The sequence below is a fragment of the Xiphias gladius genome, chromosome 3, assembly GCF_016859285.1.
Source record: "Xiphias gladius isolate SHS-SW01 ecotype Sanya breed wild chromosome 3, ASM1685928v1, whole genome shotgun sequence".
NCBI classification, from domain to species: domain Eukaryota; kingdom Metazoa; phylum Chordata; class Actinopteri; order Istiophoriformes; family Xiphiidae; genus Xiphias; species Xiphias gladius.
In genome coordinates this window covers 17,459,431-17,481,463 of record NC_053402.1, presented here as the reverse complement: position 1 = coordinate 17,481,463, position 22,033 = coordinate 17,459,431, and the positions used below count along the sequence as shown (strand labels likewise).

At 44.1% G+C, this 22,033-nt stretch overlaps 1 protein-coding gene across 2 annotated transcripts; it reads right to left on the bottom strand.

The window, feature by feature from the left end:
- Positions 1 to 1,927: 1,927 nt before the first annotated feature.
- On the bottom strand, positions 1,928 to 19,678 carry kank2 (KN motif and ankyrin repeat domains 2). Of its 2 annotated transcripts, XM_040120865.1 has the most exons (14): positions 19,590 to 19,670; positions 18,456 to 18,682; positions 13,160 to 13,244; positions 9,946 to 10,028; positions 8,262 to 9,638; positions 7,546 to 7,755; positions 7,333 to 7,438; positions 6,461 to 7,099; positions 6,275 to 6,362; positions 5,464 to 5,683; positions 4,829 to 4,971; positions 4,364 to 4,564; positions 4,163 to 4,261; positions 1,928 to 3,508 (listed from the first exon to the last, which is right to left on the bottom strand). In XM_040120865.1, the coding sequence occupies exons 4-14, from the start codon at positions 9,980 to 9,982 to the stop codon at positions 3,452 to 3,454; spliced, it is 3,177 nt and encodes a 1,058-aa protein (XP_039976799.1). In that variant the 5' UTR covers positions 9,983 to 10,028; positions 13,160 to 13,244; positions 18,456 to 18,682; positions 19,590 to 19,670; the 3' UTR covers positions 1,928 to 3,451. The 2 variants fall into 2 exon arrangements, with proteins under 2 accessions (XP_039976799.1, XP_039976790.1); XM_040120856.1 differs by lacking the exon at positions 18,456 to 18,682 and having other exon boundaries at positions 19,590 to 19,678.
- Positions 19,679 to 22,033: the final 2,355 nt, after the last annotated feature.

The window sequence follows — 22,033 nt, the reverse complement described above, 5'->3', positions numbered from 1 at the left end:
ATACATTGGCTGCCAGTTATAACCGTTTAATTGTGTTACTCTCCAGTTTGGCTTCTAACGCTCGCAGTGGTCATGATCAGGGCAGAAGATAAAGCTAATATGAGAAAAATGACTGAATTGATCATTTTATACACGGAGACACACAGCATGTCAGCACAGCCCAGGAAACACAAGCACTGAATGGACAGTGGTCTCATGGAGTTCGAAGTCAAAGCTGCGGTGAGAGGACCTTTTAGTTTCAGTGGAATTAAAAATAGCCAGCTTATTTTCTGATTGGCTGATGGGTGTAACCCAGCTCATAACAGCATTGTTATGGTGCAGACTGAAAGCACTTGTTACTCTGGTATGTTATCTCACCGACTCCTCCCAAAGACAAGAAGCTGTCTGAGGAAAGCAGCTGCAGCTGTGACGGTGTTTTTCTTAGAGATTGCGACTGGCGGAGACTTTAAAAAATGCTACAACTTAGTGCACTCCTTTAAAGAAATGGACCATTGCTGTCCACTTCACAGATGATCACAAATGATTTAAGGCCGGAGTGCAGTGTCTTGTGCCAGAAGAGACACTCCAAAGTTGTGAGAATACGACTCCAGTCTGGACAAAAAAAAAATCAAGATTCACAACTTCTTCTCTTCTTTTCCGCTTTGTCATCAGAGCCATCTCTGTGTGGAAGTGGAAACCCAACCTCATCTTGACAGTAACAAAGGAGTTGGTTCCAGATCTACCATGATTCAGGTGGGGGTCATGATGGCCACTGACAAAATTCTGGACCAACAATTCAAGCAGCTTAAAGTGAGGAGCCAGGGGGATATCCGCTCCCTTGAGCTTTGGTCATGGCCATCCAGTGTGCACAAGTCCCACCCACAACCAATAACCAAGGTACTGGTGGTTTGGTTTTTTTGGTTTTTTTGCTGATGTGTGGCTGAACCCTCCAACTCACAACCCTCAAGACGTACTTAGGTTTCTTGCAGTAGTCACTTGAGCAGCGTCGAACCGGCTCCAAGGTAGGCTCCTTTGCATCTGTGATCACAGCTGGCCACGGCATCGCGGTGACGAGACATCAACCTGTTGAGCCACTTTGATTAATTAGGGATAATACTTAAAAATACCATCATGTAGACGGTGACCACTTGTTATAGAAAACCACAGAAAAAGAAGGACCCCTAATCGGCTACCAAAAGAATACTGAGGTCATTTTCAGATGGGAACATCATGGGAAAATTTTTTTTTTTTCATATTTATAGTGCTGTTGATACAGTTTTCGATGGTTTTGGGCCCTATGGTGATACGGGTCGATCTTAAAACCAGTAAACAGTGCTCAGTGCCGTCCTGCACCAGGGACGTGCTGGAGACTGAGGAGAGGACTTAACCAACTGTTTGGGTTGGAACGCCCTCTAGTGGACGTTCTCCGACGTGCGCTGCGAATGACTCAAAATATGAGTTTACTGACCTCGAGTCTGAAAAGCCAAACAAATGTAACACAAACACATAAACGACAAACAGTCTTTTTCTCTGTTCTTTTCCCCTTCAGGGAACAAAACATGACTTAATTAAAAGTTGTGGAAACTGTTATTACCATGTGTAACATCACTGGTGGCAATTTACATGCAAACTAAAGCAATTCTGAACTAGAAGATGTGCTCAGTGGAGTGCAGGCCTCTGCCAAGGCCAGTGTCAAACAACATACACCAGAATTCAGAGGAAAAAAATTCTAGTTCATAGTAAATGATCCAGATCTGCCCCAAAATGTAGTGGATTCTTCCCTGGACCATGACCTATCCCTCCACCGAGTTTGGTGCAAATCGGTTCAATTCCTCTGGCCTAATCCTGCTGACAAACAAACAAACAAAAAACGAACAAAAAACAAAGGAAAAAAAAAACACGGGGGATCACATAACCTCCTTGGCGGAGGTAATAAATCCAATAGAAACAGTGTGGTCCACATTTATTAATTCATTGTTTTTCCAAAACGCACAAATTAGAAGAGAAGAAACACAATCTCAAAGTTTAGATAAAACTTCATAAAACATAAACTACAGAGCTGTGCGATTACATTACGTAGGTGTGAGCTTAAAAATTCTAAATGTATAAAAAGATAGATACTTAAATTAAAAAGTTAAAAGTTTACAAAAATTCAATTGCTTAAAAGCGAATATGAAAATTGAGAAAAAACTTGAAAAAGTAATAGAAATTTTGACATCAATAGCCTATGCACTTTTGTTCAAGGAATCTGATTTTAGGCATAATAACTATCAGTTTATATTGACATATATTATTTTGAAATTCATATCTTACATGGCACGTCCTTTTAAGACCCCAATCAGTCACTTTCTGGTTCCCTGACAAATCTTACCAGCATGACCACAGCAGAGGCGTCTTCACCAGTGCTTCCAGTCGTCTCTCGACTAATTCTTGTTAATAAGCACAGAATATTACGAACACAGGTACACTCTAAACTTTCATTACAACCATCCAAAATACCTTCACCTATAAAAATAAAAAAAGACCATAGTACCATAGCCTTAAGAGAATAACACTGACCTCTCTCGTCTGCCACACTGACGCTAGGCCTGTGTTAATACTACCACCACAATATACAGTGTCGCAGAGCTGGTAGGAGAGATACATCTTTGGGTTTAATTGGGGAAATGAGGTCGACACATGAAATAAATTTTGTCCTCTAGTTAAAAAGGTGTCAGAATTAAACCATTGCCACGGAAATAAAAATCATGATCCTTGGAGGTCATGAATTAAGTCAGAATAGAAAAAAAATCAATATCAAAAATACTCTAGTGTAAATAAATCTTGTGTATAAATATTGATATACGGTTGAAGTGGTGTTTTCTGTCGTATATTTTTGTAGCACCAACAAACTCATTGATGCAAGGACACTTATCCATGAGAGGGGTGGCTTTTGTTCTTCCATATGACGATGATGGTCACACACATAATGATGCTACTGTGTAACGGCTATTGTACATATTACAATGACAAAACATTGCTCTATACAGCAACTAATATGAGATCCATATGAAATAAAAACAAGAGTAATATAATGAACAGTATAATGGAATCATTGTGAACAGTTTTGACTGGTAAGTGCCACTAAAAACAGTGTTGACAACTGGATTATTGCAAGACTGAACTCGTGTTTATACAGCCTTTCTAGATGTTCAGTTTTTCAGATTGTACCACACAAGAAATCCATGTTTTAAATCACCACTGTGATTAAAAAAGACCACTGTGCACAAAAAGTAACGGATAACAAGGGTGCAAGCTGTCACGTAAGTATCCGCACATTAAAATGTACTTAAATTATGTTGGGTGAAAACAAAAACACGCACACAAACTCGATGTTTTTCTTAATTACACAATGAAATAAAATCACACTGCAGCAGGAGCAGTGGCAGTGGATTGGCTGTAGAGCTACTGTCAGCTACAGAAGGACCGTGGTTTATTTTGTTTCACCGGAAGGGGGAGAGGAACCCAAGAGAGGTGACTTTGGTGAAACCTAGAAAAAGTAAAAAAAAAAAAAAGGTATTAGAGTTGAGAACCTTTATGTCATTCATGAGTGTTGGCGTATTTTGGAGATGCAGCTACTTGTATCCTTAGCTGGGGCCATACTGCAGAAACATGATTAAACAGAGGTGCAGATTTGTTTTTTTTGGGGGGTTTTTTTTGTTGTTTTTTTTTACATTAACAACAGTAAGGAAAAAGGTCTGTAGATGTACTTGATATAGAGGGAGAACAAATACACATTCTGTACATTTACTGCTGTCGTAAAGCTGTGGGAAAAAATACAGCTGTTGTGTGAAATTTAAAGAAAAACCGCAAGTCCAGATACGTTTATCCCTCTATTATACAGCTAAGCATCAAATTTCTGATGTTTAGTCCTTTCCAGGAGTTACTTTGTGCAGATGCGCTATTTTCTCGTACCTTCAATCTCCTTCCTTCATAACCATCTCCACTTGCTTTAAAGCAAAACAAGTTATATGGCTGCAGTACAGTGCGCCTTATTGTGGCAACTGTAAGTGGACGGATTTCTGGAAAATCTCATCCGTGACAGACTTCTCTAATTGTTGAATGTTTGCGCAAAACGTTCAGTCTAACACAAGTCCCTTATGACAACAAAAAGTGTGTATAGGCAGTGTATGAGAGCACTCACAGGGGAAGGAGGCTTTGCAAAGTTGAGGTGAGCGTACAGAAGCACAGCAATGTCGTTCTGGCTGGCCTCCAGGGCAATGGACAGCGCAGTGCTGCCGTCCTGTAAGAAAACAACAAGAGGATGATCGTGAGATGATGGGTTCGTCACAAAAAAAGATGAATGACATAAAAAGGATGTAGGAAGGGAATACACTGTGCTTACATTATCGGTGAGCGTGGCATCACAACCCGCCACAGACAGTAGCTGACGCACAATGTCCACATGACCGTGTTCGCAGGCACACATGAGCGCCGTGGAGCCGTCATCATCGCGGATGTTGACCTGTGCCCCACAGGAAAGCAGCGCCCGCACCATGTCCCCTCGACCGTGGCTGACTGCCAGCATCAGTGCCGTCTGACCGGCCTACAAACACCCATTATTCAAACATTTTTAAACCTCATCTTCAACATGCGGAGATAAATTGCCATTGTCATTTCCGAACTGTTATTTAGACGGTATTTCTTTACATGCTGCAGTAGGCATCTGCATAACAAACCCTGGTCTGCGTCATGAGAAACATTACTCAGCAGAGCTCTGATAAGCATGTGTAAACGCTACTTCAGCTCTGATATGGTTTTGGTTCTGTGTGGAGCAGCAGTAGAACCTAGGGAGCAGTAGAGGGCGCACCTGGCTGGCCTTGGCGTTGACATCCCCTGTGCGCAGCAGCTGCAGGACGGTTTGAAGGTCGCCGTCAGAGTGGAAGGCAGCCAGAGCGGTCAGCATGATGGCTGTGTAGCCCGCCTTGTTCTGCTTGTCAGCATTACACAGGCCTGTCGGGTATATAGGGCAATCAGGGTGGCAGGTGATAAGACAGCAGCGCGAACGCTGACAGGGGATGCATGAATTACTGGATACGAGATTATTTTAAGACTATGTGTGACACTCATGATGACTAAAGATTGATATGAGACTTGACACAGTAGAATTTGAAATATCAAGTAGAAATATTTAAGAAATTTATCCCAAATCACACATTTTAATCTTAATTAGAGCTGCCTGATAATTTATTATTTATCATTTTGAGTTGAGATATTGTGGTTTACAATTGTTATGTCTAAATGAATACTGTTACCAAATTGGACACTTTTTTTAAATGTAGGATTTTGTTTTAGGAAAACACAGAAATCATAAGTTATTTACCTTTACTCTTAAATCAGACTTGTGTAATCATCTCTCTTTTATTTTCTCATTTCTCCCTAAATACACACTTATTTTCTCACACACACAAGCAGACACACTACGCATATACACACATGGCTCACCAGTGTCCAGCAACAGTTTGACCACGGGGAAGTTGGAGTGGGAGACGGTGTAGTGAAGCGCTGTATTCCCGTTGCCGTCCGCCATGTTGATCACAAACTCCAGCAGCTGAGGGGAGATGGAGGCGAAGGTGTCCATATAGGCCTTGACGACAGCTGTGTCCGCAGCTTTGTGACAGGACACACGCAGCCACTCCTGCAGCACGGTGGTGTAGGCTGCCCTCTGAGATCAGACACAATGAGGACGCTTAGAGACACATAAACACTTGGCAGACTGACCGTGAGAAGTATATCAAAAAAGAAAACGAGAGGAGGGTTTGTTGCAAACCAAACCACAGAAAAAACACACAGGAAATGTGTTCTTTGCTCTTTTAGTACTTGAAAAAACGCTGAAATAAACGTAAAAAACATTTCGTCTAGAGCTAGGTTTTCAGCACAGCAAACCCTTTTCTTATTTTTTTTTAAGCCCTTTGCATTACAAAAGCTTTCTTGACTAAATTAAATGTTTAGAGATGCAATACACATCTTATATTGCAAGAAACGTATAACCTCTCTTTCAAACACGTCATAGTAAAAAGCACGGCCCTTTTGTTAGAGTCAGGACAGAGTTCACGATGCTCTGAAACCATTTGAGTGTGCTCTAAAGATAAAGCAATTTATAAGGTGTTTCCGCTTTGGTTGTGCTCCTTGTGTAAAGGAGAGTTCATTTAATTGCTTTTTTTTATAAACGGACACTTGTGGATTTTCCGGAAAGAAGAATTGATACTGAGTGGATTATCTGGGTTAAATGAAGTGCTTTAAATTGAACACCTACTGCTCCTTGCTGGCTGAAGGCGTTGGGCTCCCCCAGGGCTTTCTGAAGGGCATGAAGAGCTGACATCAGGTTGTCGCTCAGCTCCAGTCTGAGAAAGACAAGGGGACGCCACACTGTCAGTCCCTGATGCTCACAGAGAGTGTGATGCTCACAGACAGACAGTCTGTTAACTATGTGTATGCTTACCTGACTTGTTTTGCTGACGCTGTGGCAGTGTCAGTTGTGTTGCTTTCAGCGGCTGGCTTCGGCTCTGACTGGCTGGAGAGGATGGTTGACGCTGACTGGACGGTGTATTGCTGCTTGGTAATATCAGTGGATTTAGTGACACACAGCGATGAAGAACAGGTACCTGGGAACTTTCCAGAGTTTTGCCCAGGAGTGGAGCCAGAGCTTGATGATGTGGAGGTGATCTCCCGTGTGAATGTGCGCTTTTCTGATGATTGGCCGACAGTCTCTTTAGAGGCAGGATCGTTTGCTGGACATGGAGGAGTCGGGATGGGGTCTGAGGCTGGTGGCTTTGAGGCACATTTTTGCACAACAGTATCCCTTGCTGGTGACTGGGGGACTTGGTCTGGCAGCCTTGTGCCTACAGTTGCAGACTGGCTGGGACTCTGCTGTGTTTCTGGAATGAGGGTGGGTAGTTTGGCGGCAGTCTGCTGAGGTACGCTGTTGCTCTCTTGGGGCTGAGAAACCTTGGTGTGGGACGTTTGCTGGTGCTGGACTGTAGATTCTGGTAGTTTTTCTCTGGCTTCATGATATTCACTGGAGTCACTCCCCTCATCTGAACTCTCGCTGCTGCTGTCATCCGATGATGTGGATTCATAACTGCAAGAAAAGAATATGTTTTAATTGTACATCACTGTAGATAAGCACGGAAAACAAATACATTTCTACTTTGTAACTCTGACCCTTGGCTAGAACAAACTCTATGCGTGAACATTCACTACTCTCTTCCAACCCAAATCTGGGTGGAAACACCGTTATCAGGGAAGGGTGACTCCCACAGCACTCAGTGGATGGAAATGACTGATTAGTGGTCTGTAATCACTGACACTTACCCTCCATTGACTCCGATGAACTGTAGGTTTTTCTTGGTGGAGGGAGAGCCTGGTTCCCCTTCTGCTTTCCGCTTCATAATGGACCTCAGAGACTGAGGAGACGAGGCTGGAAAAGACACCAGTGATCATACGTAAAGTTGGAACATGTCATGCGGGTGAAACAAGTTAGAATGATAGTCGAGGGGTGTTTTGAACGGAGTTCAGTCCAGTTACCTGTCTTAGGGCCATCCTGTGACTGGATGGTTTCTGTGTTTGTATGCAGGTGTGTCTCTCCCTCTTTAGAATGCATCAAACCGGTCTGATTATCAGATGTGCCTACAGCGATGGCAGGAATAGCTACTGGTACCGAGGTGGACAACTCGCTCTTTAGGACATCGCGCACTTGCTTGGAGCTGAAGGCAATTGGGAACTCGACCGGAGCATCTGGGAGACGGAAAGAAGACTTCCACTTTTCAACCTGAACTAATCACGTATATTTTGGAGGCATACAATAAAACAAATGTAAACTACTTTATCCAACATTTTTCATAAGTTATTAACACAAGCTCATATACCCAGAGTTCATTGGTCAGTTTATTGGTTACACCTATACAATCTAACGCAACCATGTACAATAAATGCAGTATGGAGAAAATCCTGGCTTATAATCTTTAGTCTTACTGACAGAGAGGTGCTGGTTCAACTCTGGTATTTTTTTCAGGCTGAGGTTAGCTGTTATGGTGTGGTAGACTTCCCATTTACATACAAAGGTGACATAAACATCAGGGGCTCAAAGTTGTGGCCCCAAAGGCTCACTGACACAGTAATCAAACACTGAACATCATACACTCACAAAGGCCTGTTGCATTTGACTGTTTTAGGCTATTGAGGTACAGGTAAAAAAAAACTAAAAAAAAACTGGTAATGCAGTATCTTTGGTCATACACTACCAGCTGAATCCGGAACTTCAGCTTGTCCTCTGTGGTGGCCCTCCAAAACTCCCCCAGCTGGTTGAAGGGAGGGGGAGCTGCAGGTCTCTGCTCGGAGCAATGTGCCCACCTCCACCACAGTAGGCTGCTCCAGAGTGTACACCTGGATTCCCACAGTTCTCTGTTCCCTCTGTCGGGGCTGCTGTGTGAAGCTGACCAGAGTGTGCAGGCTGCAGCCTTGTGGCTCCTGCCAACCCATGCTGGTAGCCATGACTGGATGCTCTGCCTGAGGAGTTTTCTGAACTGATGTGACTTGTTGCTGTGCAGCCTGCAGCTCCTGCATTGTCCTCTTTAGCTTGCCCTCAAGCTGACCCACTTGATTCCTAAGAGCCTCTGTCTCTGGGAGCAGCCCCAGGTCCTCCTCCCGAACCCCAACTCCCACCTGACGACTGCCCCTCAAGTCCTCTGGTCCCACTCCGATGGTGCGCACTTCCCGCTTTGCGTCCGGTCGGGCTCCACCCACAATCACTGTGTCCTCAATCTCACACCCCGAGTCTTGTTTGGAGCCCTCAGGTGTGTTGGGACACAGTGACCCTGCTGACTTGTTGCTGGTCTTAGCTCCAGTGCTCATTTCTTCCTCAGGAATGTCGATGTAAAGCTCCCCTCGGGTACGACCTCGGTTGAAACCCAGACTGTGGCCAAGGAACTTTTGGCTCTTCAGCTGGACGCTGAGCTGCCGTTTCTCCTCCTGCAGCACGGAGATTTTCACCTGGAGCACAGGGATGGTCTTCACCTGCTCCTCGAGCTCCCTTATCTTCCTGAGGGCTGCTGCCATCTGCTCCCTGATATGCTGCAGGTGAGCTGGTGTTGGGGTCACTGGGGTGGACAGGCCAGAACTCATTGGGGTAAAGGATCCGCCTCCGCCCTGGGCCCGGTTGAAGCTGTGTGCACTGCTGATGGAGGTGTTAGAGCCTGCCACACTACTGTGCATGCTGCCCAGGTTGGAGAATCTACGTCCCTCTTTCTCCTCTTCCAGCTTCCTACGTGCATCCAACAGGGTCTTCTCCACCCGGGCAGTGCTGAAGCTGGGTCTCTGAGACGTGTGGTAGCCTGGAGCACAGTAGGAGAAGGAGGAGTGCCGGCTGTCCATGCTGGCATTGGAGCACAGAGACTCTGTGGACGTCCACCAGGAACCGGTATAGCCGTAGCCACGGGGCAGGGATCCATAGCGTGGTCGGCGTTGGATAGGCACCTTCTTAATAGTGTTTCCCTTCTCTATGTCGTTAACATATTTGAGGAAGTCTAGGTCCAGACGGTAGCCATAGGGGGTCTCCACTGAGTAGGGCGCCTCCTGTTCTTTGCTGTGCAGGGAAGGGGGAGCAGGCGGGTTGAGTTTCCCTGAGGGGGAAGGAAATCAACTTTAAACAAACGGAAATCTGCATCTAATCTTGGGCTCAGACCTTAGAAAAAAGCATTAACTCTGGGCTACTGTGTATTTATATATGTACTCTGAAACAATCACTGAATTAGGCACAAAGTGGAATGGCGCGGCTCACTATAACCTAACTTTGTGGTGGGATATCACAAATGTTACATTACTTGCAAGTTGTCTGACAGTTTAAATCCTAACAAAAAGAATGAATTATTTTAAAATAACTTCATTATTGTGTTGAATATTGTTATTATACATAAACAAAGGCTGCACCTGGGAAGCCGGGGTCCATATGCAGCACCTGAGCCATAATGAGCCTGTGGCTGGTATTCCGACAGTCACCCACCAACTCTCACCTGCGAAGACACCGATACATGCTTAAATTATAAATGAACATACCAAATATTTTTTTTTTAAAGAACTAGAACGAGCTCCTTTTTTTGCAGTAATAACAAGACAGGGTTTAATAATACATGATTGTGAATGCCCAACAGACACCTGACAAGATCTGTGTTTATATGGACACTTTCCACTACAAAGACATGAGTAGTTCACCGCATGTGGCTTGTATTTGAGCGATAAACTATTGCTCTTCTTGACCATATTGTTCTTTTTGTATCATGGTCAGAAATAGTTTGACTGTTTCTTTCACTACTCTCCCCTCCTGCCTCCCTCTCTAAATTTATCCGTTCATTTTTCAGAGCGTAGTGGGTCAGAGACGATTGTGTGTTTGTTTCTGTTCTTAGCATTCAGAGAAGAAGTTTCCTGGCAACTAATTCCAGGACAGAGGTTTGAGACTGCCAGTTACAGCCTTATTAGGAATCATCTGTGCAAGCTAACTTCGCCTCTCAAATTAGGGTTTACAGACACTCTCTTCTTTCTCTCCTTCACTTTCTCCACATCTTCTCCCTCCTCTTTCTTCTCTTCTTCTTCCTCTTATTTTTTTCTTCTCTTTATGCTTTTCTGCTGCTTTCTCCCCCTCTCAACATCAGCTGACGATCAGGAGGTTTCAGCTGGTCAGTGTCTCTCTCTTTCCTGCCACATTCACTTGCTCATTACTTTAACACAGAAAGCGTAGTGAGAGCATACTTCAATGCATTTTTTCATACCAGGGGCAACGCTTTCTGACTCTATAAACAAAAGATTGTGCTTTTTCCTCCCACAGCGAGCAACGCAGTGCCCGCAACGTCATAGAGCTCACAACGCCAGTGCCTCTGAGTTTGTGTCTGCTTGGAAAAGATTAACTTTCTAGGTCATCACTTTGTGGGAACTGGGGATGTAATGTTTAAGCCATCCACAGATTTAGCCAGTTGAACATCGTTATATTACTGAGACTTTAAGGAGCTAGAATCAGAGGTTTGGACTGCAAAACTCAGTTCAGCTTAAGGCTGGTTTTCGGTTTCTTCAGAAAGAACTGAGTCTCTTTTCTATGTGGAGCTCGATCTTTCTCTCTCTCTTGCTATCTTGTGACCCTAGTCAGTGCTTGCTCATTTGTGAAAAGTAGGACGCTTGGAAACACTGACTAAATTCACTTGGTATTTTTGAAGTCCTGTAGTCAGTTTAATGTCTCAGAGTGATTTCCCTTATCTGTTGCCCTTCATCACCCTCTCATACCAAGATTGCCACGCACACTGTCCGACATGGAAATACTGTATGCGTGCACATACTGACCCATCCATATTTAAATGAACAGAATTAAAACTACTTCTTACTCTAAGGTGGTAAGAAAGGATTCCAGTGTTAAATTTAATATGATAGAGCCCCAACACTAAGCCAAATATATTTAAGTTTACACATAAGGAATTTATTAGATATTCCCTATGTACATTTTAAGACTGCTTTACATAAACACTAAACACAAGGTATTTGCAGAAAAAAAAAAAAAGATAGGGAGTGATGCTGGAATCCTGAAGAACCAAACCCAAAATCACAAGATGACAAAAGCACTCCTCCATCACAGATAAAAATGTTTTCATTTAGATTGATTATGCGCTACATACTGTACAGAGTGGTGTGGGTATGACTACAAACTGAGAGCAGGACAGAGAGAATGCAAGTGGCTGGGAGTGAGGCAGAATAAATGTGTGTGTGTGTGTGTGTGTGTGTGTGTGTGTGTGTGTGTGTGTGTGTGTGTGTGTGTGTGTGTGTGTGTGTGTGTGTGTGTGTGTGTGTGTGTGTGTGTGTGTGTTTGAGAGAGAGAATCAGAGTATGTGTACAGGAGAGTGGAGGACAGTGTTGACAGGGGACAGTTGATGAGATATAATTAGAGTCTGCAGTTTAGCAACCAAACATCCAAGCCAAGCAGACATGATGGATGATATGCCGCTTGATTCCTCTTTGAATTTCAAAATGCAGTTTTCTACTCCTTCAAATTATATCTTCTCTCTCAAACTCACATTATTCTCTGCTTCAAACTAACTTTTCTTTATTGCCTCTCCGGGTGCCATTCCTCCCATATCACCCCCCCCTCAACGCCCACGCAACGGGCCTCCACATCTGCTTCTCCAACAGTGGCTCATTGGGTGTTTCAGATGTGTTAGCAAGTGTGTACATATTCCCCTTGAGTGTGTGTGTGTGTGTGTGTGTGTGTGTGTGTGTGTGTGTGTGTGTGTGTGTGTGTGTGTGTGTGTGTGTGTGTGTGTGTGTGTGTGTGTGTGGGGTGGAGTAGTTGACCTTCCTCCCTCTCTCTCAGCTCTCAAACAGAGTTCCTTTGAGATGACATCTGAACAGAAACCAGTGTGCGCCCTTCCCCTGAGCCACACCACCATTCTTCAGACGACTCTCCCTGGCCAGCCTCATCCAGGACAAATGCCTTGCCCCCATTTTGCCCCCCTACCTCCCCATACGGCTGCATACCATACTAAAGGAAGTTAACATGGCCTGGTCTACTCCCTCCATTCCCTGCTATTAAGATTAAGACAACCCCCCGGGGGATAAAATGCAGGTCATCCAGCACAAATTACATGTCTGCAGTATGGCCTGTAAGATGTCACGAGAATGACTGCGTTATACTGTAGCTCTCTGACCTCTCGCAGCAACTGAAAAGAGAATGGGCTTGAACATACAAGGGAGTGTCAGGTTCATTTATCTATAACCACACTTTTGCATGCTAGCATCTGGAGGAAGAAAAATTGAATTTTATTTACAGTCTGTGTATAGATTCCTGTGTCTTTGGTGTATCAGCGGATCGAGACCACCCTGAAGAGTAATTTGAAATGCCAGGCTTCATTTCGAGGTCAGCCCTCCGACGTTTATCAAACTCATTGCTTCCATTCATTGAGTCACCTTATTATTATTGCCATTACAAAGGATTAGACCTCAGTATTGCAAAGTCGGAAATACCACTTATTCCCACCAACCAGAGAAGATCTTTATGGATTTTTCCACCGCCATACTGACTCTCTCAGCCTTTGGGGATTGCTATTCTGCTCAAGCTTGGGAATGGTTTGTGAATTAGGAAAAGAGGGATTTATTTTCCACTTCTTACCAGCTGCTTACACTGCAAGGACGGGATCTCTCCTCCCCAGGCTCCTCGCTCTCCCTTCCTTTGCTTGCGCTCTTACAGTCGGCACCTGTGGGAAACAAGAATAAAGGAAACTTGAACTTTGGCAGGCACAGCTTTTGATTGTAACAGTTCATAGCCCAGAAAAAATGTAAATCAAATGAAATTAAAAGGATATCTAGACAAGTAGTCATTTGAGGCTGTCATTAAAACTCCATTAAAGGTGTGTAGCTCTGTTGACTCAAAGGTAAAAACAGACTTATGACAGGTTGCAAAAGAGTTGACCCTGCAAGACTATAAACACAGGTTGCAAAGCCAGAAAAAACATTCCAAAACATTCCAGTGGTTTTTGACTGACAAGCCGGATGCGAACAATATACCTCCATGAGATGCCAGTGACTCTCTGACCTCCTTGAAGTGAAGCCTGAATGAAGCCTGATCCATGCAAAGCAAATTCAAGACTCTCTAATTGATTCAAGGCTAGGAGCCTCCCAGCCATGTGATTGGGCAATGTTTTCTGTCTTCTTGCGTCTGTGACTAACACTCCCAAATCCACTGGCACACACACCCACAAACACACCCTCCAGTTTGGTGGGAACAGCCGTCATTTCCACAGATCACCTTTAAAGACTTAAGGCTAGACTGATTTCATGAACCTTATAATGCGTTCCCTTCATGGACAATACAGACGTGAAGCTTGTGCTGTAACTGCTTCGTGCATGTCCACCAGATAAGCTGCGTGACTGTGTCTGCTGATTCTCATGCTTTGGCTCCCGCTGCTCAGAGTCGGCTGCAGTGTAAGTGTGGACGACATTTTGTCGGAGGGCCTCACAGCCTAAGAAACACTGATGGGTGACCTTTTGCATAATATCGTAACAAGACAGGCTGTTGTTCGGTCCATTGTTTTATGCTGTTGTCATGCCAATATCACAGAGGGTGGAGAGGTACTGGGGAGAAACAGACCTTTTAGACTGGAACGGCAGCCAAATCACAAAGAGCCATTCATTCAGCCCCTAGTTCCACAGCTGGTTCTAATATAAAGCAAGGAGGGGCATCTCAGAGAGAGAGAGAGAGAAAGAGAGAAAAAGTATGTGTATGAGTGTGTGGCAAGGAAATTTGCCTCAAAACAAACAAACAGTTGATGAAGTGTCGTTATGGGCCCACACAGTGACAGAGACTGGATATACAAAGGGCAGGGCTAAGTGATTGATGTCCACATTTACAAGTGCCTGAGGTTACAAAATGACTTGCTACCTGTGCTCCTAATTATGTAAGATACTCAACAGAACACATAACGATTAATACATCCCTGTCTGATAATTTAAACTTGTATGTCAATGCCAAAAATTCTCCCTCAAAGGACAGGATTACAGGCAGTGAACTATGTGGACCTTTTAGTTATAGCACCTGCGTTGGTGCAGATGGCAAATATCTGTATAAGACAAATACCAAACATTACAGGAGACAACTTGAACTCCTATCGACTCCCACACAGCACAGATGAAAGCGCACAGATCCTCTGACACAAGAACACTGTCCCAGGCCTGCAGACTCCCTCGGATCAACAAACATAGCTGTAGCTTTTAAGTTGATTTATTCAGATAAGGGCACCGGTGATACGAAAGCCAAGTGATTTAGCTGTTTTTAATTCATCTGTCTTTGTGATGATAAATTAGCAGAAACATTTCATCACATAGTACAAACATTTTAGCGACAGCCTGATGACAAAATGCACCTTTTTCTGATGTCAGTTCATCATAGAAAGGCTCTGAAATTGCCACGGCTTTGCCAGTGCATGTGCCGCTCACATCATACCAAGCTAATTAATGTTGCAAAACAGAGATGATATGTGGCAACAGTCTGGAGTTTGATGAAGAAAGGGTTACAGGAAAGGGAGCTCCATCTTTCTTTTCCCTAAGGATCGAGAAACAACCCAGTCACTTCCTCCCAGCCCAAGAGAGAGAGTAAGAAGCAGAAGGACAGCGTAAATGAGAAAGAAAAAAAAAGGAGCTGGGGTAAGAGAGAGAGAAAACAGAGGAGGGCAGTACAGTATGTGAGGGAGAGCTGGGCGAAAAAGAGTGGGAATGTGAGGAAAGAAAGGCAAAACTGCAATCGGAGGGGGGAAGAAAGATGAAATGCTGCGGAGGGTTTTAGATGGAAACTTCTCGAATGAGAACACCATGACTATTCTCAGATTTGAACTCCACCAGAATGAATCACTGCAAATCCTGCTGCTGACACCAGAATGTAGCCTACTCCTGTTACTGCAGGCAGAACATCAGAAAGATCACACAGAGGTCTGCAAGAAACTGCTCACAATGAGTAAATAAAGTTTCAAAGGACCTTTCCTCATAATCTTAAATTGCTCCGCCTAGAAGATTACCATCATTTGTGCATTCCACTCCCAAAAATAGACCGACAATAGAGAATCCCTATGAGAAGCGGCACTTTGTCTAACTAAAAAAAGCTGATTGTTGCTCAGAGGTTGTTTTTTTTTTCTCAGAGTAACGGGCCACAAAAACCATAATATAGACGTGCAGTAGAGTTTTAAATGTTTCATGAAGATCACAACAGGAGACACGGTTGTTGGTCTATCTACTAAGACTTCTTTGTCCTCCTCCTCACCCTGCAGCACAGATGGCTTCATTCAGCCAGCTGGCCCTGACTGAATAATAAATCAGAAAAAAATTACAACAAATTTCTCTCCTGAAAAGTTAAAGAATGTCAAATGTAGAAGCAACAACAGCCATTTGTGTACATCATTGCTTGATAGACGGAGCCTTAATCATGTGTAATGAGGCCAGATGATCTCATATCAACATGGTAACACAGTGAGTTCTGGTGTTGCTGGTAGACATGTGGTCTTTGACTAATTTGGGCTTTAAACTCAGGACAGTGAAATCATAACCCAGTGGGACGTCCCCTCCAGGGTTTTCTGCACTTTAGTAAAAAGCCCTGTTTTTTACATTAAGCAGACGGCGCTGGGCTGGAGCAGTCTGGTGCTGGCTAGAGTACGGCCAAAGGGAGGGGCCGGTAAGCTCACATTACTCCTGGAACAGGAGCAGAGTAAACACCCGCCAGTCTGCTATTGGTCATTGTCCTGATCTCCAACAGGAAACTGAGCAAGGGTGGGACCGAGCGGCAAGGAGCGGCACGGGAAAAAAAGAGACAAAAAAAAAAAAAAAAGGCATTTGGAAGAAAATTCCTGTGCCGTTGTGGAGGTGGGGATTAAGAATGATGCTGAGCAGAGAGGCTGAGTGCTGCACTGTTTTGAGGAAACTATAGGGTCTGGAGGGGAGGAAGACAAAGTCCAGACAGCAGTCAGATGGTAGGTGGAGAGCTGGTCAGAGCACTAGTGTTGGAGTTAAAAGCTCAGGTCAACATGCGTTGTGGTACCGAGCGGATGGCACAGCAGAACACAGGAAGTAATCATACTCAGAGGGGGATCTACTTAAGTGGTTCCCTCTCAGGGATCTTATCAATTGCTTCCTGATGCAAGATGAGCCGTTGATCAAAAGACTGGGTGGACATAAAGACAACAAAACAGGCCAAGAAAACATCCATACCACTGACTATTCCAACAAGCTTCTGTGCTTTACTGGACAGAGCAGTCCATCTTGCTTTTCTGAGTGATTAATGGATTAAAGGAGATCGGGTCAGATTATTCAGGCAGATAATGAATTACTGTCTCTAGTACCTCAAAAGCCAGATTAGACCATATGTTCACCGAAAACATCACTTTACTGGTTGCCCCAATCAATATAGTTAAGTAGGAGTATTAACCCTCACCGTCCAGACCAAAATGGGCTGAAGTTACTACAATATTAACTGGTCGTATGTTTATCCCTACCTTATAAACTAATCCACCTCTTTTTGTCTATACAAAAAGGTTTTGTTTAATTATCTTAAAATCTTGTTGTGATTGTGTGAAAAGGGTGTTTTTATGGCCTGATTTGGAGGGTGGAAAACATGAAAATGACAAAATATTTGGGTTTCTGCTCATTTCTGATTTAAATGGGGTACATAATGAGAAGAAAAACAACTTGACTGCATGTATGTACAGCTGAAAAAGCTTAGTAACAACCTCATAGATCCTTGTGTCACTAACCTTCCTTATTTCAAGTGAAAAAATATATAATCATACTGTCTGTTGTTTTAACAGAACAAATAATTCATCATGCAGTAAAACTGTGCAAACTGGCTAATCAGTAATAGGCCCTAGACAGTGACAGACAGTGTCATGTAGGTTCAGGGTGTAATTTCATTAGCTTCGCTGAACCATTTAAACGCCCGGCGTGTGGCCCCGTGCGCAAATGGGGTTTATAACCCTGCATTCCACCGCAGCACCCCTGTGTCCAAATGCTGTAATGAGACAATCACATTCCAGCTCAGAAGAAGAAGAAAAAAAAAAAAATGCTGAAGGAAACTCCAGCTGCAGACAAACCTGACCAGGAATTCCCAAACTTGCAGCCTGGGGGACTCCCAGGGGCCTCTGATGGGATTCTAGGTGGTCCCCAGGCAAATGGAGGAAGAGTCAGTTTTCACTGTTACTACACTCGAACTCACGAGATCTCACGAGGCCCACCTAACTAAAACTATTACAGTGGCCCTGCAGTATACCGTATTCTACCTTCATGAAGATTATTTAAATTCACTTTTTCTTCATTTAAAACTAATGTTGAGAAGTGCAGATGTGACTTCACTGTCACTTTGACGGCTGTAGTTGTGGTGCTGTTGAACTGTACCGCACTATGAGGGTTTAAATGTGGGGATATACTAAATAGCAGACAAAATGCCGGAGCCACAGACCACTAGCCTGCCCATGTTACGGCGTGAATGACAGGACAGAGCCCGTCTGGGTGCCATGCAGCTGCTACAATCTCCGGCTAATAGCTGGTAGGTGATTGAATACAGCCAGCAGCCCATTACACAACAGCAGGACAGTGGTGTATTGTACGATGCAGTGTAACAGGCCGATGACTACACCCCCACATCCTGCCAAGTTCTGCACGTCCTTCATCAAAATAACATCCGATGTGTTTACTGATGACTCTGGACGGTCTGCCACACATGCCACGAGACGTCCTGTCACACAAAGTTCATTATTGAACGAGCAATCCTCCATATTAACATCAAACATGACTTGATGCATTTTGCCAATTAAGACCCTGCTAATTAGCATATTAAAGGGGAAATCCGTGAGGGCCACCGAGGTACCACAAGAAGAAGAGCAAGTATCGCCTGTACAAACGTGATTCATTTGAGTTTTGGTCTTGTTTACCTTCCTAATGCCCCGCTGACACACGTCTCCATCAGACCTCATCCATCTTCTGAGGATATAAACTCCCCTCAGTGACCACCGACCAGCTTCAGGCGGCGAGAGGAGCCGACGTGAGGGCAAAGAAGCGGCAAGGAAAAGCTGACGAACATCTGGAACTAATGAGAACTTGCAGAGTGCACAGACCCACCCTCTCCCCCGAGTCCGTATAGTCTTCAGTGAGCGTTCCACTTTTTGAGACAAGCATATGAATAAAATCAAATCAAGAAATTGTTAGAAAGTTGCAGCAGGTCACGCGTGAGGCGTGGGGAAAAGTTTTCACAGTGGAATGGCAAACAGAAACAAACACCCGAATGTGTTACTGGTTTAAGAAATGACGTGTGGGATAGGATTTTGGCAATGCCACATACAGTACAGCCCACTGTGGGACCGCTGCAACACCGAAACTCCCGCTTTCATCGGTCAAGGGTTGCGGTAAGAAAAGGGGGCAAATAAGCAAGAACGAAAATAACAACACAGCCTGTAGGCTGTGTTGTTATTTTAAAGGGACACTGTGTAGAAAATGCACAGCTTTTCCAGGGGTAATTTCCCCACGTGATGTGAGTTAGACCCAGTGAAATAGCAGGTCAGAATAAACCCGCGCTCCGGTATGACAGACAAACTGTCGGTTGCAACGGAATAGGTGTTGTCGTTCGGATCATCACGAGATTCTCCGGTAACGGCGCCCGTCGCCACCGCGCGCAGCCGGAGTTAGCCTCCGCCGATGCTCGGAACAAAAAAGGCACGCGCCGCGGGAGCGACCGCGACCCTCCGCTCAACATTCCTCCGAAGGCGCAGAGACCCGAGTGTGAGATCAAGAAAAAACCCGCTCGGCCCGGGACCCTGGGCGGACGCACACGCGATAGCTGGAGATGGGGAGGTTTAGGAGGATAAAGGACCCGTTACTTCGGAGAGGGAGAGGACCGGGGGAATGGGCAGGACCGACGCTTCACAAAAGAAGTCACACTCGCAGGAAGGCGCCTCGTCTGACGCGCTTTAAAATACAGCTTGACAAAGCTGCCGAGGACAGCTTTCAAACAGAGGAACTGGAAGTTTGTTGGGTTTTTTTTTCTCCCCCCCTTTTTTTTCGGTTCTTACCTGCCCTCTGGAAATCCTTTCAGCCGCCTCGGCCCAGGAGCGCTCAATGACAGAGAGACAAAAACACCGCAGCCAAGACGCTCCGCGCCCCCTCCCGCTCCTCTTAAAGGGCCAGCGGGCCACGAGGCCGAGCAGGCATCTCGCTCTCTCTCTCTCTCTCACACACACACACACACACACACACACAAATGCGCGGTCCACCTCCGTCATCTCCAGGGGCCTCCGAGGATCTGAAAGGCCCTCATAGACCTCCGGGGCGGCTGCCTCATGCTTCCTCGCCGGACCTACGAGGGAGGAACCTCCGGGGAAATCCAAACACCTCCATCGACCCTCAGAGTCGGTAGAAAAAGGCCCCTTTAGCACCACCACGGCCCTTTACGGCCACGAAGAGCCTCAGTGGAAGAGCCTGTCAGGACCCCAGTGGTGGTAGAAGTATTCACATCTTTTACATCGGTGAAAAGTAGCAACACCTCAAGGTACAATTACTCCACTAAAAGTAAAATTCAAAAGTTAAAATATTCATTGTGCAGAATCGCAACCATTATTATGACGGATGCATTATTGCATATGCAGCGTTTTATGCTGTAGCTGGATAATGTACAGCTACAGCTACTATTTTATATACTGTTGGGAAGTTTGATCCATTACACTGCATCATATTTTATAAACTGATCACACAGTTTGCGTGTAAAACGCCTGAGATACTGGTATAAACTAGCATAAAGGGAAATATTCAAGTAAAGTACAAGTACCTCAAACTGTACTTAAATACAGCACTTGCACGACCCTCAAAGCTCTAAGGATATCAAGAACATTCACCGCTTTCCAAGGAAGTCCAAGGACCTCCAAGGTTCCCGATGGACATTAAAGAACCTCAGTGGAACGACATGCATCCTCTCCACAAAGACCTTAGGACTTCAAGGTTGTCTCCCAAGGCCCGCCAAAGACCTTAAAAGGCTACCAGTGAAGTACCAGCAAGAAGTAGAACCTCCAAGGACATTTAAGGGGCTAACAACACTTCCAAGCACCTTCAAGGAAAAAAAAAAAAAAAAAAAAAAGACAGCAGGAAAGAAAGAAAGAAAGCAGAAATGAAAAACACAAATGTCTCACACAAACACACTCATACATACACACACAAATAGAAAAAAAAATTCTGGCAGGAAATATGCTTTAAAGGAGGAATATCCACAAAATATTTCATGGGTACATTCTGTACAATCTAAAAATCTTTGTTTCTAAGTTGTGAGATTCACAGATCAAAACATAATATTAACAGAAAGATTTGTATTCAGAATTGAATAGTTTACCCATAGCAGCTAAACTTGTAGACAAACACTTTAACAGTTCCGTATTGTGTTTTTAGGGCACAGCCCTTTTCACTCATATTTTCACAAGTGTGGACCTGCGGTAACCTTTTAGGACTTTCATTTTTCTATCACAACAGCTGAAATGTTAGGTCCATTTCATCTGTCTTCAATTCATCTGGAGAGAAATTGTTACTGAGTGACTTTGTCAACTGGAAAACTTCCAGTCTTAAGCTCTTATTGGCCGCGCCACTGCAAGTCATTGTGAAGTACCCGATTATAAAGGCAGGGTGCTCCGTTCTGGTAAATTACACAAACATCGCAGGCTACAATGTGGATCATCCTACGGGCACAGGAAATTAGACTAATGGTATAGAAAATGAAGGCCTGGAAGACATCTGGATCAAATAGATCTGTAATGTAAACGTTAGTGGACGGTGCAGGTCTGTGAAAATGCAGGAAGTAATGTGTGGTTTTCAAGCTGCATGTTGCCATATTTACTCAAGCAACAGTAGGTGAACTAATCAGTGAAATCCCTTCCACCTCTTCTATCACATAGTTAACTGCAGGCGTAACGGGTGTTCCTGATTAAAGGCAAGAATAAAAACAACATGACAGACGGCACTGATAAATTTAAATATTTCCAAACGTAGGAATACACACTAACATACTAACGTCAAATACCTTTACTAAAAGACTTGTGTGTGAGCAATGCTCAATGCACATGTCCTGTATGGTTAGTCTGGATCAGTCATATCTTTTTTTTTTTGTGCTTTGTTCTGTGTGTTTAAATAGACAATAAAGACACAACTTTTTTCCCCAAGATTAGGACAGCTGGCTCTGCTAAAAAAAAAAAAAAAAAACAAAAAAAAACTACCATAACAGTGCACTGAAAATTAAACCGATAATAAACTTCTTATATAATATTATGTTGGTCTAACATTAAGAGATTGTCTTACAATGTGATACCAATGGGACAAAATCACTATTGAGGAACATAGACTCAAGTCAAATGGCGATATTACATATTTTCAATAACTGTCACCAAGAACAGTTTTATAAATGTATCGCAGTGACTGAAATCAGCAATTAGAGTACTCCATGTGTTTACAGTGTCTATTCTTAAGATCTTTAGCCCCA